Source organism: Gymnoscopelus microlampas, assembly GCF_963454915.1.
Source record: "Gymnoscopelus microlampas genome assembly, chromosome: 12".
NCBI classification, from domain to species: Eukaryota; Metazoa; Chordata; class Actinopteri; order Myctophiformes; family Myctophidae; genus Gymnoscopelus; species Gymnoscopelus microlampas.
Window position 1 is genome coordinate 19,331,631 of NC_139949.1, and position 17,102 is coordinate 19,348,732.

Here is a 17,102-nt window from a genome sequence, read left to right on the forward strand (position 1 = left end):
AGAGAATGTGACTGCACAAAAGGTGAGATGTAATACAGTATATTTGTACAGTATGTGTGTGTGTGTACAGTATGTATTCATGTGGCTGACCTGTACTTTCTTCCTATGTTCTTGTTTAAATAGTATATTTGGGCTTACTGCCCGTGCAAGCGTGTGCACGCCGGCACGTGTGTGTATGTTTCATTGTGCAGTACTCCAGGTTAACAAAAGGAAGATTGAGAGCAGCTGTAACTGACCCAGGGGTGAAACATTGTTTACAGCGCCAGTAACACTGGGTGCACTGCAGACATAAAACAACCATACTCTTTACTCTGTGTGTGTGTGTGTGTGTGTGTGTGTGTGTGTGTGTGTGTGTGTGTGTGTGTGTGTGTGTGTGTGTGTGTGTGTGTGTGTGTGTGTGTGTGTGTGTGTGTGTGTGTGTGTGTGTGTGTGTGTGTGTGTGCGTGTGGCTGTGGGAGAGAGAGAGAGAGAGTGAAGGAAAGGATGGAATAGCTCCACTGTCTTTAAAGAGGAAACTCTTTTTTACAAACACTTGCAGGATGGACCAAGTTTGATACAATATTGTTCAGGCACAGGCAAGATATTCCATGTGAATTAAAGCCATAGAACATTGAATTCAGTTTACTTTAGAACCATGCACACATGAATTTCAGTTTAAAGACGGGGTGCCGTGATTTTCAGCGACCCCCCCCCCCCCTAAAACATAATCATCAGGTATTATGGTTATACTAGGAGGAAGATTTTTTTCAAAAAAGTGTACAGAAATTGTTAAAATGATGTGTTTATGTGGACACGCCTCCAGTTCATTAAGTATATCTGGTTCTCACCTTAGCAGAACCAGAAGACATAAAACACCATAAAAACACCACCAGGGGGCTTAATGAAGTTCTATCAACCTCATAGACACATGAAAAACAGAAAAAGTGCAAAACCATGGCACCTCCTCTTTAACATTCAGTGTAAACATTTGAGTAATGCCAGACTCTGAACTATAAGGTGGAGGCAAGCTTTACCAGCAGCAGCAGTGTGCTGCAGCAATTGAAAAGCAGAGATTCAGTGTAGGAGGAAGCTGTATTAAACGGACCACCTTGATGAGGGAATGAGCAGTGGTGTAAAGTAACTAAGTACATTTACTCAAGTACTGTACTTAAGTATAATTTTGAGGTATTTTTACCTTACTGGAGTATTTCCAATTTTCAGTACTTTTACTTCTACTCCACTACATCTGAGCAAATATTGTACTCCACTACATCTGAGCAAATATTGTACTTTTACTCGACTACAATTATATAAAAACTTAGGTACTAGTTACTTTGTAGATTTGGATTATTATTACAAAACACTCTAATCACTTCAGCCCTATATACAGTATATTTCGGCCATTTGAAAATAGCCAATCTACAAGCTCACAATGCGTTGCAATGTGACGCATTGTGAGCTTGTACATTTTCTAAATATTTGTTATACATTTTGAACTTGTGAAATGGGACATTCTGCACAAGGAGTACTTTCTACTTTTGGTACTTTAAGTACATTTTGAATACAGTTGTACTTTAATGTTGAATTCCGGACTTTAGTATTTCTACATTACAGTATTGATACTTTTACTCAAGTAAAGAATGTGAGTACTTTCCCCACCACTGGGAATGAGGTGTGATTGGTGTGTAGAAAAGCGTGGCTGCTGTTGATTACAGCTGAGGCGTGATATGACTCCCATGCCCTGCATGAACAAACGCAATGCTTAATTTACGTTTACTATTTATACCATTTATTTTCCATCCATCCATCCATCCATTAACTCATTCAAACCCCATCCACACAAATCCATTTGCATGTAGATGTATTATCCATTAGGCAAGGAAATGCACCGCTGAGTACCTTTGTGTTTCAAGTTAATGTTTGAACTGGCATGAGATGATCTTTCCCCCATTAAAACTGACACAGATGTAGAGCAGTCTCTCTAAACCAGAGAGACCGATTAGGCCTATTTTTGTATATCATTTTAATACATATATGTTGCTGCATGCAAATAAGCGATATGTATAGACGCCTTAAGAGACAACGTCACACTGACAAGAACCAGTATGCACGTGCAGGTCGGCAGCAAAAGAACCCCACCGCTCATAAGATACATTGTAAAAGTGGTCAAAGTCTCACGTGTAAAAATGCATCCCATCAAACTTTAAGATGTTGTTTTTCTCCCAGTATGAAGGAAGAATGCTTAGGATTTTTACTGTGATCTCTCGCTCATGAAATATATATTTCTTGGTTTCAAAGCAGTTGTCCCCCAAACCCCACCTCCAGTGGCTGTCATAAGACTAGAGGGAGCGCTTTATGATCAAGGCACCAGAACCTGCTTGGCTCACGCAGCTGCAGCCCGTCAAGCCTAATTTATGCTCCGTCCCGCGAACGTGTCGCGCACAGAACGGCTGAGAATAGCAGACCTCCAAGCTCACAGCTTGTATGTCAGCTGTTCTCGGCGTGCAATACTGTTGCGCGATGAAGTATATATATCTCGGTAGGGCGCACCCCACTAGCCAACACACAAGAGGAGGTTGAATGAACTGAAACCAGAGCTCCCCAAAATTGCAGGTTTGGGGATCTGTTGGGAATTAATTACGCGTCCAGTCTCAAATTTTGTAAACAAATAATTGGTCTATAGTGAGGCTTCTTTTAAAATATAAATGTTCAGTATTGCTATCAATTGCCCTACTCAATCATCTAATTTATCCTATTTCATGTGTTTGTTCCAGGTCTGAGCGTGAGCGAGGATCCTCCAGGTCACAGGGTCACCTCCAGTCTTCCACCAGCAGAAACCCAGAGAGGGGTACCATCCCGTGGCACCAACCTCCAGCCTCCCTCCACCCCAGCCCTGCACAGGCGCTACCTACCTGCCCAGCCAAGAAACTCCCCTGGAGGTCAGTGGTACTGTAATCTCTCAAGAACAGATCCATCGCTGCGCTTGAATCTGTCAGTAGCCGTGTTGACAACCCGTGCGCATTGGCTACAAGTGGGCGTGCCATCACATCAGGAAGCAGGCCACGCTTTACCCAATCAAATGTAGTGGGCGGGATTTACGTGTGTGCCGTTCTTTCCCCACTAGAAACAAACCGAAACTCATTTAACAATAGCGTCCTCGAAGCCGACAAAACCACGGAAAGTTAGTAACATTTTAAATTGCTCTTTCATCATAGAAACAAGAGGGCTTATAACCAAAACGATCCATGTTCTTTGGGAGAAGTGGTGTTAGTGTTCCGTGGAGAAATATTGTTAGTGGGAATGAAAACATAGTCGCACCACTGGAAGTGAAAGGCTGAAGGCAGACCAAAACCCTGGTTTCCCTGCGCACGGGTCGTCCGTTCAGCTCCACCCAGAGCCAAGTCAATAAGTAAAAAACAGCAGATGGTGCTGTTTTTACTTTTTATTTGGCGATGGGTTCCCAGATTGGTGGTACTGTAGCACCTGAGCCTGCACATGTGATTGTCGCTGACGGCAGTGGTGGAAAATAACAAAGTACATTTACTTAAGTACTGTACTTAAAGGGATATTTCACTTTCAAAAAAACATTGGGTCATTTTATCGTCTACTCAGGCTTTTGTGAGCCCCCCAGACCGTTTTTAAGTTAATTGATTCAGTATTTAGATATTTGATATTCATTTTATCAGACACCCCCCCTTCCTATACAAACCCATTATAACTTCAAACTCCATTTTTAACATGTTAGATTCATTAAAAACACCGGTCCTTTGTTCTGGTGACTCACCCTGCCCTCCTAATACGCGAGGGGGCCGACGTCATTTTCGCGGGAAAGACGCCCCAGTCCACTTTCAATAGAAAATATGTTTATGGTTTTCGGGGGTGAAATTCATGGAATGGGTGTTGTGAAACATTTGCCACTCACAAAAGATATACAATTTAACTTTCGTTTATTTGAAAAAGTTACCTAGTATAACTTTAAGCAAAACATTTGATTACTTTTACCACCACTGGCTGACGGTTAGATGTATGAAGAAAAAAGATGCCCAGACTTTGCAGGATTAAATCATATGAGAGAAGGTTGGCGGCAGTGCATCAGGAGGTACAGCATCTGTCGATAGGAAGCGGAAGGTTCGCAGTTCGATCCCTGGCTCCTCTTGTCTTAGTGCTGAAGTGTCCTTGAGCAAGACACTGAACCCCCTATGGCCTCCTGGGTGCTGTTCAATAGTTGCCCATGCACCTTGCTCCTAATAGTTAGTGATGGTTTAAATGCAGAGCTAGAATTCTAGCTACTGTATGTGCAAATGTGCTTGGAAAATACCCCAACAACAACTAAAGGGGACACATTTATTTATTATTTTATTTCATTAGCCCACCGACCCCCCGTCCCGTCCCGTCCCGTCCCGTCCCGTCCCGTCCCGTCCCGTCCCCAGTCCCCCGTCCCGTCCCGTCCTAGTCCCCTTAGGTCACAGGAAGTAGGGCAGCAGGAGTCGTTAATACTGAATGAGAAATACCTGCTCCACTTCTACTCATGTCTGCTGACTGCTGTCATACTGGCAGACTGCATAACCTGCTCTGACGAATTCCACTGCTAGCCATCTAGGGCTGCCTGCAACTATCCATTATCCACTTGAACCCTAACCTCTCTTTTCTGGGCCGAACACTAGACGGAAATAGCAGATGCGCAAGCTCACAATGCGTCACAGATTTGTTGTAGATAGAAATACTAGTAGTCCAGGCGTTTCGGGCCATATTTTGATGGAATCGTGCACTTTACGATAAAAGCATGAAATTTGGCACACAGTTAGAGCATGCCATAAGGAACATTTTTGGCTATAGGGCCATGGCAGATTTGTCCTGTGGTAACCATGGCAGCCATTTTCCAAAATGGCCTCCATCTGCTGTTATTTTACCAATAACTCAGGTGCTAGACCACCTAGGATCTTGATTCTGGTGACTAATCCTACATTTTCAAGTATGAGGAATACACTGGTACTATTTAGAATTGTCCTGTGGTAACTATGGCAGCCATTTTTCAAAATGGCCACCACCTGCTGTCATTTTACCAATAACTCAGCTGCTAGACCACCTAGGATCTAGATTCTGGTGACTAATCCTACATTTTCAAGGATGAGGAATACAGTGGTACTATTCACAACATGCTAGTATCTACCTAACTAACTACAGTACATGAGAAGGCTGATACTCGCGTCATATTACACCTAGAAGATGCTATGAAGGAAGGGTATAGCAAGGTGACAATACGCACAGTAGACACGGATGTGCTGGTCCTGGCAGTAATGTCAGCCCATCACCTCCACTTGACTGAGCTGTGGGTTGCTTTTGGAACTGAAAAGTTCCTTAGCTGCTACCCCAGACAAAATAGATGACTGGATGGAGCCTCTGGAGCGATTTGTGGTATTGCTCTATGACCGCACAAGCGGCCAGGCATCAGTGAATCAGGCACGGAAGCAGCTATTCACCCAGAAAGGTAGAACAATTGATGGACTCCCCCCAACACGAGCTGCACTGATTCAACATACAAAGAGGGCAGCCTACCAAGCTGGCCACTGCTGGGGACAGGTGATGGTTGCAGCCCCTGAACTCCCATCCCCAGGTGAATGGGGGTGGAAGAGGAAGGAGACAGGTGAATACAAATAATTTAATCCACTTCTTTACACTTGTAAACCCGTGATCTGACAATAAAGCTGATTCCAATTTTGACAGGAGGATGGGAAGTGCACTGGACCACACAGAAGCGAGCCTGGCCTGTCGAGAACTCCTCCGCTGTGGTTGCAAAAAGGGATGCAGTGGACAATGCAGATGTGTTAAGGCAGCACTTCAGTGTACTGCCCTTTGCTACTGTGGTGGACTGTGCAACTAACATTGTGTAGATTATCTGGCTTTATTGAATAGACCCCTTAACAGACGACGTCACACTGATAAGAACCAGTCTGCGCGGAACCAGTATGCGCGCAATGAAACCCATTCTATCAGGTCTCGCTAGGACGCGCCTCACTAGCCAACACACAAGAGGGGGTTGGGGTGTGCTGAAACCAGCGCACCCCAAAACACCGGTTGAGAATTGATTGTGTGAAACAATCACCTGTGCGTCCAGTCTCAATGTTGGTAAACAAATAATTGGTCTATATGCCATTAGGCTATGACTCATGAGTACTCTGCCTTTGTTGTGTCTTATAGTCCATTGAAAATAATTATGCAATACTACTACTAATAAAAGAAACATTCTTGACTCTCATGTGTCAGTTTGAAAACATGTACTGTACTACACCATTATATATTTTGATGGGTTTACTATTATTTAATTAACTGAATGCCAGATATATGTAGTTAGGTAGTAGCATGTTGTAAATAGTACCGCTGTATTCCTCATCCTTGAAAATGTAGGATTAGTCACCATAATCAAGATCCTAGGTGGTCTAGCACGTGAGTTATTGGTAAAATGACAGCAGGTGGAGGCCATTTTGGAAAATGGCTGCCATGGTTACCACAGGACAAATCTAAATAGTACCACTGTATTCCTCATCCTTGAAAATGTAGGATTAGTCACCAGAATCAAGATCCTAGGTGGTCTAGAACCTGAGTTATTGGTAAAATAACAGCAGGTGGTGGCCATTTTGGAAAATGGCTGCCATGGTTACCACAGGAGAAATCTGCGATGGCCCTATAGCCAAAAATGTTCCTTATGGCATGCTCTAACTGTGTGCCAAATTTCATGCTTTTATCGTAAAGTGCACGATTCCATCAAAATATGGCCCGAAACGCCTGGGCTATAGAGGATTTAGTCTAGAGCAGGGGTCTTCAATGTTTTTAAGGCCAAGGACCCCTGAGCTGAGAGAGAGAGATGAAGCAGAGACCCCCACTACATATTGTATACAATTGTGTTATTGTTACTGTGCATATTAAGCTTTTTCATAGATTTCCCAGATCGTTTCATATACTTGCTCACATCGCTACAATATCAACAAATCAATGTGAACAAATTATAATAGATTTTTCTGATTACACCCTATGTTATACTCGTATGACAATGTTGTGCCAAAATATCGGAAATAGATGATTTACAATCTCACAACAAGTCGCATCGCGATGCGTTTTTGGTATTTTTTGAAAAACAATGATTTCATATCGATGTTTTTTTGTATAATCGATTACATCAATTAGTTCGATTTACTGTTGCACCCCTAGTCTCTGCCCATTGCTGTCTCTCTTCACTGTCCATATCGCAATGAGTCAGAAATACCTAAAAATGGATTGGGACTATAATATGGTCCAGTATTATACAGTATGTGTTCTATACTGTGTAATGTATGTATGTATGTATGTCATGGAGCCCAGTGAGGAACCAGTGAAGCATCACTGAACTGTACTGGTTTACTTTTGGTCCTGCCCAGGTGTGTGTGTGTGTGTGTGTGTGTGTGTGTGTGTGTGTGTGTGTGTGTGTGTGTGTGTGTGTGTGTGTGTGTGTGTGTGTGTGTGTGTGTGTGTGTGTGTGTGTGTGTGTGTGTGTGTGTGTGTGTGTGTGTGTGTGTGTGTCTCAGGTATGCAGACAGTTCCTGTCTGACTGTAGACCTGGCTACAGTTTATAATGAGCTGTCAATCCTGTCAATGTGTTACACACACACACACACACACATCCACATATAGAACAGTTTACCGTCTTGTTCATCTCTGTTGTCCACACACACACACACACACACACACACACACACACACACACACACACACACACACACACACACACACACACACACACACACATTGTGTGGAAGTCTTAGCTTAGATCAGCTGTCTTAGCTCTCTGTCTCCCTCTCCCACACATGCACGCGTGCACGCATGTGTGCGCGTGCATGTGTGTGAGCACACACACACACACACACACACACACACACACACACACACACACACACACACACACACACACACACACACACACACACACACACACACACACACGCGCGCGCACACGCATGCATGCACATGCAATTTCACACATACCACACACGTGCATCTATATTTGGTACCCATTTACTACACACAGGGATTCTGAGCTAGTCAGTTAATTTAATCCAGGCTATGTGAAAGAGATAGTGTGGTGGTCCTCAACCTTTTGAACTTCAAGGACCCCTAGTTTGATGTTTCTTTTTCTGGGACCCCAAGCTACACCATGAAATCGTCAGTGTTTGTTTAACTCTGAGAGTGTACAAATGCAGTATTGATACTTTTACTTAAGTAAAACATTTGAGTACGTTTTCCACCACTGCTTAAACCCTCTAGTCTTAGAGAAACAGACTTGAGTTACACCAAACCTCTTCGCCACAACGAGCTGATCCGCTATTTTTGAATATTCCCCCTAGAACAGGGATGCTGGGGACTGGGTTCAAGCTCAAGTGGTTCACCTGGAACCTGTAAAATTGCAGCAGTCTTTTGTTTTGGTGGTGAAGGTTGCAGTTTGTGTTAAAAAACAATGACACTCCATTAACGTATTGGTAGCTGTTATATAACAGTCTCACTACAGTATGCATGCGGCACAAACACAGCCCAACATTTATGACACTGCCACAAGTCGTGAGGAGCCGTTAGGACTTAGGATAGGCGTGTGCGTGCGTGCGTGCGTGCGTGCCTGCGTGCGTGCAGAGTTTGTATTCTGTCTCAGCTCTGTATGGTTCTATTGGGTACTGTAATGAGTCGCTCTGAGAGGTTTAGTTGCTATAACCACAATCTCACACACACACACACACACACACACACACACACACACACACACACACACACACACACACACACACACACACACACACACACACACACACACACACACACAAACATGACTCTCCGGGGTGATATGGGGGATTTGTTAAGGATCAGAGCCTTCTTTTCCATTACCGATCTAATTAGTGCCTCCTCAAGCCCTCTCTCTCCCTTCCCCCCCCTCTCTCTCTCTGTCTCTGTCTCTCTGTCTGTCTGTCTGTCTCTCTCTCTCTCTCTCTCTCTCTCTCTCTCTCTCTCTCTCTCTCTCTCTCTCTCTCTCCCCCCCTCTCTCTCAACTTCTAGGAAGTTTATTTTTCCATTCTGCACTTTTATTTTCTATCTTCCATTCTAGTCTACTTTGGTGCAAAGTCCCTGGGTAAAACATTTCACTTCCCATCCATTTCAAAGTAGGTTTGAAGCCTCCCACCCACCCACCCCCACACACACACACACACACACACACACACACACACACACACACACACACACGCATGCGTGCACTACCTCAACCCCTTGCTGTGAGATCTCAATACAGTATGTCACATGGGAGCAGATGAGAAGGCGAGCGCTGTTCGGCGATTGTAAACAGGCTTGTGAATTCCCCATTGATGGTATCTATCTCTGTATGAGGTGCCTGAATCCTACTCCGCTTCCAACTGATATTACAGGACTGAGCGCGTGCACATTTCTCAGAACTAGCAGGTTCCTGCTGGGATCTGTGCATTGTTGGAAAAAGTACTCACATCTTTTACTTAAGTAAAAGTATCAATACTGCAATGTAGAAATACTCTGTTACAAGTAAAAGTCCAGAATACAAAATGTACTCGAGTGAAAGTACCAAAGTATTGGTATAAAAATGTACTTAAAGTACCAAAAATAAGAGTACTCATTATGCAGAATGTCTCATTTCAAGTTTTCTAATGTAAACAAAAATAGCAGATCTACAAGCTCACAATGCGTCGCATCGCACCGCATTGTGAGCTTGTAGATCGGCTATTTTCAAATGGCCAAAATTAAGTGGTTAATGTATGTTTTGTAATAATAATAAAAATCTACAAAGTAACTAGTAACTAAAGTCTTCAAATAATTGTAGTGGAGTAAAAGTACAATAGTTGCCGCTGAGCTGTATTGGAGTAGAAGTATAAGTACTGAAAATTGGAAATGCTCCAGTAAAGTATAAAATACATCAAAATTGTACTTAAGTACAGTACTTGAGTAAATGCCCTTAGTTACTTAACACCACTGGATCTGTGTATGCTTCAGTCTTCATAGCACATGGATTGTCACTTGTCACATACGTTGAGCTTCTGTCTTATCTGTCTCTTGAGGCCGTTGACTATCACAGCAGGTAGAAAGATAACGATGGAGATGGAGAAAATGAAAGAGCAACGACAGAGAGAACATGTGGAGGACATGACTTATATATATCCAAACCGACATGTAGAACCAATAACCAACTTAATCTTGGTCAAATCGAGAAGCAAGGTTTTTCTTCTTACACTGTACTGAATACAGTATATATTATTTATTTCTTATACTTTACTTAAACGTTCTAGTAGATTTTTTATAATAGATTAGATCTGATTATTAGTCTGTATTATGCTACGTCAGGGGTCTTCAACAGGGGGTCCGGGACCCCTAGGGGGTCCTCAGAGTTACTACAGGGGGTCCGCCAAATCTTTGTGTTATGATTTTTATTTTTTTACATTAACCACTTGAACCCTAATATCCCTTTTCTGAGGAGAACTTGAGCCAAAAATAGCAGATCTACAAGCTCACAACGCCTCGCGCTGCGAGACGTTGTGGAGGGGGTCCCTGCTTCATCTCTCTCTCAGCTAGGGGGTCCATGGCCTGAAAACGTTGAAGACCCCTGTACTACGTTGTACAATGGTGGTGTGCAAAACAGCGAAAATAGCCGCGATGTTGATTTGAAGTCATATCGCCCAGAACTATAACGTGATTTTAGCAAAGGTATCAGAGAGAGGCAGAAGGGATTGGATGGTGGAGGAGAGAGTCACCGTGAGATGAGGTTCAGATTGAAGGGCTTAGAATCTAAACCTTCAATCTCAGCCTCATCTCACGGTCTTTTGCACTTATCCATTGTGAAATCAGTGGTGGAAAAAGTAAAACAATTTAAAAGTATCAATACTGCAATGTAGAAATACTCTGTTACAAGTAAAAGGCTGGCATTCAAAATGTACTTGAGTAAGAGTACAAAAGTATTGGTATCAAAATGTACTTAAAGTACCAAAAGTAGAAAGCACTCGTTATGCAGAATGTCCCCATTTCAGTTTTTAAATGTTTAGCTTAGAAAATAGCAGATCTACAAGCTCACAATGCATCGCATCGTGACGCATTGTGAGCTTATAGATCGGCTATTTTCAAATGGCCGAAATGTATATAAGGCTGAAGTGGTTAATGTATATGTTGTAATAATAATAATAATCAAGATAAAAAAAAATAGTAAGTAAAGTTTACAAATAATTGTTGTGGAGTAAAAGTACAATATTTGCCTCTGCGATGTAGTCGAGTAGAAGTAAAAGTACTGATAATTGGAAATACTCCAGTAAATTAAAAAATACCTCAAAATTGTACTTAAGTACTAGCCTGGTAAACCCTCCCTCCAGAAATCTCATTTCCATTTGATTTCTGGAGTGAGTCTGGCCTGATCCGCCTTTCTGCAATATTGGCTGTGGGCTGGAGTTGGGCGGGAGTAATACCGTTGACTGACAACCCCTTCAACCAATGATCGTTTTTCCCCTTCAGCCAATCAGCAGTTCATTTTTACCACCTCCAGACTATGTGACGCAACGGGACTTTTGAGACGGCCATGCCCAAAATAGGTTGCCTTATTCGGATACATGCGTGTCACTCCCCGCTCCTGCCGGTTCTCTAAATTTATATTTTTAAATAGGCTCTGTCATGATTAATTGACCACATATATGAAGTTAAACAACAAAATTCTATCCAAACGATATCTTAATAGTAAATTCCGTGCCTCAAAAAAGAAGTTTGAGACCGTTTTAAAAACGAAAGTAAGAAGTGAAGGCACTCGGACAACAACAATGGCTGCCGTTCGTCTTTTGTCGGAGGCACTCGGCTTCATTCGGGCTCACTCAAACTCGCCACCTGATTGGCCAACTGTCGCTGTCAATCACAGAACGATGAGCGACGACGCTGATAGGCTCGTCCCTTTGGCGTACAAAGCCAATATTGCAGAAAGGCGGATCAGGCCAGACTCACTCCAGAAATCAAATGGAAATGAGATTTCTGGAGGGAGGGTTTACCAGGCTACTTAAGTACAGCACTTGAGTAAATATACTTAGTTACACCACTGTTTATAATCTGCATAGAATTTAGCTGATGCAAAGCATTCATCGATTGATTGATTGATTGTCCCGGTTTGATTGACAGTGGGCAGGAAGGAGTTCCAGCGGAGTTCAGAGGTCACCCGCTCCCTCCCCTCCTCCCCCAAGAGGCTGGCCGTGGTCCCCCCCAAACCCCAGTCCCCAGGTGAGTCTCTCACTCTGTCTGCATCTCTCTCTCTCTCTCTCTCTCTCTCTCTCTCTCTCTCTCTCTCTCTCTCGCTCCCTTTCTGTCAAATACTTACACTAACACACCCATTGATTGATTGAATACGTTATCAACAGTTTGCAAAAAGCTAAGGTAAGGTACAGTTATACGATAATGCTAGAAGGATAACACAAAAAGGCCCTGAGGGCTTGTTTCCATTGCGGTCCTGTGTATTCACCGGACGCACGCACGCACGCACGCACGCACGCACGCACGCACGCACGCACGCACGCACGCACGCACGCACGCACGCACGCACGCACACACACACACACACACACACACACACACACACACACACACACACACACACACCATTATACATCAAATTGAATTTGGTAGTTTGGCTTTCATCGTCAGTGTATTCCCTCAGGGGTGTTATCTCTTGTCCCCTATCCATCAACCCATACTTCTACCCTAATCACTCCTGTCTGTATCCCCTAGTGCCCTATTGCCCCCCCCCCCCCCCCCCCCCCCAAATTCAGGTTAACCCCCATCATCTCAGACTCCCTATGAGCATCATCTGCCCTCTCTTTGAATATCTCCTTTGATGTCCATCTCACAGTCAGGGATATTTTTATTTATTCATTTGCCTTACACACTATATTGCTCTTACTATCCTTGTTAATGGTCTCTTGCCTTGCAGAGTAATTTACATAATACTGTAGTTACTGTAGTGTATGTGTTCATATATATATATATATATATATATATATATATATAGAGAGAGAGAGAGAGAGAGAGAGAGAGAGAGAGAGAGACAGAGAGACAGAGAGAGATGGTAAATGGTGCACATACTATATCCAAAGACCAAAGTGCTTTACAATGTGAATGACATTCATCCATTCACACACCGATGGCAGAGTAAACCATGCAAGGCACAAACCTGCTCAATCCCGAGCTGTTAGGGGTTCAGTGCCTTGCTCAAGGACACTTCGACACTAACTCTCTAATCTCTGTACACAATAAAATCCTCAGTATCAATTTATAATTTATCCAAACCTATCAAAAGAGTGTGCAAATGTAACCCGCAATGGGCCCATAAGGGTCCACCGAGTTACATTGATATACACTCTCAGGTTAAATGAACATTCAGGATTATTACAGTGTACAGCCACCCCTGCCCCTAGGGCTGCTGGGAAAAAAACAACAATCCGGCCAAGATGCTATCAGCCACACGGTCAGCCAACATTTCATGGCACAAAACTGTCCTTTCCTGAGGAGCGATCTCTTTTTAACCGCTATAATCCTTTGCTTCAAGCCCCAGTAGTCTGTTGTCAAAGGCTATTGTTACTCCAAACCTGGCTGCGCTCTCTGCATGGTCCTTATGCTGCTGCCCACCTGTGATCAAAACTCTCCTGTCCTCTCCAAACCGTTCTGCCTTCGCTCTCTTTTTGTTGTCAATGAATAGCAACTGCCTGTGTTCATAAACCACTTAAACCGTCTATAGTAAACGTAACCGGGGTTGGCTTGAAAATAGCTGACTTCTAAGCTCACACTGCGCCACAGTGCGTCGCGTTGTGAGCTTGTAGATCGGCTATTTTAGCTGAACGTTCGACCCCAGAATAGGGATGCTATTGGGTTCAAGTGTTTTTTTTTAAGTTAAATCTGTGATGCCGCAGCCTTTGTTGTCACAAAGTGTCTGAGCCCCACAAAGTTGGACAAGCTTAAAGGGATAGGTCACCCAAAAAAAAAAGTTTTTTCTATCGATTAGTCACCCCATGGAGACTTGAATCCATGGATATTTTTTTGTTTTTGTCTCATTCCTAAGCCAATAATTTGATGACCGGCAGCGCTCCTTTGTATCTCGTACCGGAACCGCTGCTTACTGGTCCGTTGGTCATAAAATGATTATCAAATTATAGAAAGAAAGTCATTTTGAGGGTGAACTATCCCTTTAACCTTTAAGACCTGGATATACTATTGTCGATGAAGGTCATTCTGGTCCATTTGGTTCCTAGCTATCAGTCATTTAGCTGCCGTACCCCCTCAAGGCCCCCGAGCCCAATGTTGAGAACGCCTGCTATAGTTGATGGTCATTACCTTGAACTGCATGGTTGGCAGGACATCAGCAACAAACTGGTGTGTCACACAGCTCACAATATTAAAACATTAATCCCACAATAAGATTACAAGGACAGATGATGAATGATACATAATGGAGGTGGTCCTGCCCTCCAGACGGCTGAGCACTGGGTGTGAATCAGGGAAGAAGGATTGTGTCCCACGGCCTGGAGGGAGTTATTCCACTTTGATGATGATCATCATCATCAACATCAACCTTTGCACCTCCACAAAACCATTACAATTATTATTAACAAAATGGACCTGTATAAGATCCATTTGTCCCATTTGTACACTTAATAAACCACTGAGGATTTTGCAGTGTAGATTGGGGTCCCAGTTCGATATACGAAACAGACATTTGTAGAATCGGAATCGGAACCTCAGGTCTAAATGGGTTAACAGAAGGTCTTGGGGTTGTGGTAAAAAAAAATGTATATATTGGGGGGGGGGGGTTCTTCAATTATATATGTGGGAAATGCATTTCTGGGGCCCCAAATATATATTTTTATATCCATTATTAACATTTTTATATTTTGGAACGTGCATGTTTTATTATTTTTTTAATTGTTGTGTTTATTGAGCACCATGTTTGCATTGCAGACAGTTCTTGGCAATGATATCCACAGTACCCTTAATCAATGACATTGAAAAGTGACATTTGAAAGAAAAAAATGTCTGTCAGACTGACAGACATTTTAGGGGGGAAAAAAACGAAAACAAACCCTAACTATGTTTTACATGAATAGAAAGAAACAAAATAAATAAAGATAGACATGGTCATGCTTTCTGAGAGGCTGTTTATGTGTTTCTCTTTGGCATTTTATCTTTTTGTCCTCCTTTAACCCCATTTCCAATGACTATCTGCACCTGTCGAGGTCCAATACTAGGCAGAAGCGAAAATGTTTCATTATTTTCTAGCCTTTTTTTAACCATGGCTTTCGTCTCCAGTCTACCGTATCTCTCACCCCAGCCCCCAATGCTGACCTCATCACAATCTCTCTCTATCTTCTATTTTCCAGCTCTAAACGTTCCATTATACCGTCCTCTCCCCCACTCACTTAGCCTATAGATGCTTGAAATTGTAGGACTGACGCTGACATTCTCTATACTACCTATACGCTGTTAAAGTGGAAGCTTGAGAGTCTATACTGACACAATTGCCATCGCTAACTCATCCATTCATTTCCCCCCCTTCCAGCCCTGTCACCAGTCCCCCGCATCCTCATGCATGCTCTCATCACCTCCTTCCCCTCTCCTCCTCCTCCTCCTTCACTCCTTCAACCTCTCTGTCTCATTATTTTCTTCACACTTCCACCCCTCCCTCGTCTAGCCTTCATATTCTATGCCATGCCAAGTCACTTAATATTCCCCGCTCTGTCTAACCTTTACACTAGAAATTGGACGTCTGTGTTTTTGTTTGTGTGTGTGTGTGTGTGTGTGTGTGTGTGTGTGTGTGTGTGTGTGTGTGTGTGTGTGTGTGTGTGTGTGTGTGTGTGTGTGTGTGTGTGTGTGTGTGTGTGTGTGTGTGTGTGTGTGTGTGTGTGCACGCGTGCTTGAGTGTATACGTGGGTGCGAGTGTGCATGTGTGGCGCGCGCGCGTGTGTGTGCATGCATGTGTGCGTGCGTGCATGCATGCATATGTGTGTGTGTGTGTGTGTGCGTTAGTTCATTTACATAAGGCTTCCCGAAGTCATTCCCAATGAGGGGAAATCTTGGTGTGCCTCAAAAACAAGCCCTCTGTAATGGAATTTCTGAGCGTGTGTGTGTGTGTGTGTGGTCCAAACACCCATTCATCTCTGTTCGCTCCTCTTTCTCTATTTGAAACTGGCCGCGGTCATCTGTCTCCATTACACTCGTCCTCATAGAGGATTTATCCATCTCTTCATCCCTCTGCTCTCTCTCTCTCTCTCTCTCTCTCTCTCTCTCTCTCTCTCTCTCTCTCTCTCTCTCCTCCATTCCTGCTGAAGATGTGTTCTTTGTCTCACCCCTTCAGTCCCCCCAACCCCATCCCCTCAGTCATTACCTGGGACTCGATACCCCGCCCCCAGCCTTGCGTTGTCATGGAGACCAGTCCGCATGGTTCAGCGGGCGAGAATTGATAGTTGAGGGAGGCTTATGGTGGTGCCGCAGTGCTTCTGTCGTAGTGTGTGTGTGTGCGCGCGCGTAGGTGCTTGTGTGTGTACATTACAGTATGTGTATGTGTATGAGGTAGTACTGTATGCACCTGTATCTGTGTGTGTGTGTGTGTGTGTCTGTGTACAGTATTGTACGTGACCGCGCAAGTGCATGTCCTTGCGCGTTCTTATACTGGTGCACGTGGACACTTCTACACAGAGAAATCCTCAGGCTCAGTGTTACAGTAGTTTAACTCTGAGAGTGTAAAAAATAGGTCCCATAACGGTCCAATTGGGTCCATCCACACAGAAGCATCATGTCCTTCTACTTTTGCATTATTCTGTCTATTCGTCTCTTTGTGCGTGCATGTGTGACTATAGTAGTTACTGAGTCACATACAGTACGTACATGGCACGTCCAGAACATGCATCAGTCCCTCTGCTGGTGTGTGATCAGCATACGGGACAAGGTGACATATTGAGAGGTTAATCGGCCTGCCTGTGTGTCACTTGCAGCCTAATGGCCGTCCCTCTCTCTGGAGAAAAATGTGTTTCTGATGTTGTGTTTGTCTGCCCTATGCCACCAGACAAATCACCTTC

The 17,102-nt window shown here is 43.6% G+C and overlaps 1 protein-coding gene across 1 annotated transcript in view; it reads left to right on the top strand.

The window, feature by feature from the left end:
- The window catches only part of mtus2a (microtubule associated tumor suppressor candidate 2a), a gene marked incomplete at both ends in the record, with an annotated part of 64,314 nt that overhangs the window by 37,267 nt on the left and 9,945 nt on the right, over positions 1–17,102 (top strand). The window contains 2 exons of the mRNA XM_084074200.1: positions 2,754–2,918; positions 12,163–12,261. Of these exons, the coding sequence (XP_083930326.1) occupies positions 2,754–2,918; positions 12,163–12,261 (264 nt within the window). The remainder of the gene's footprint in view (positions 1–2,753; positions 2,919–12,162; positions 12,262–17,102) is intronic.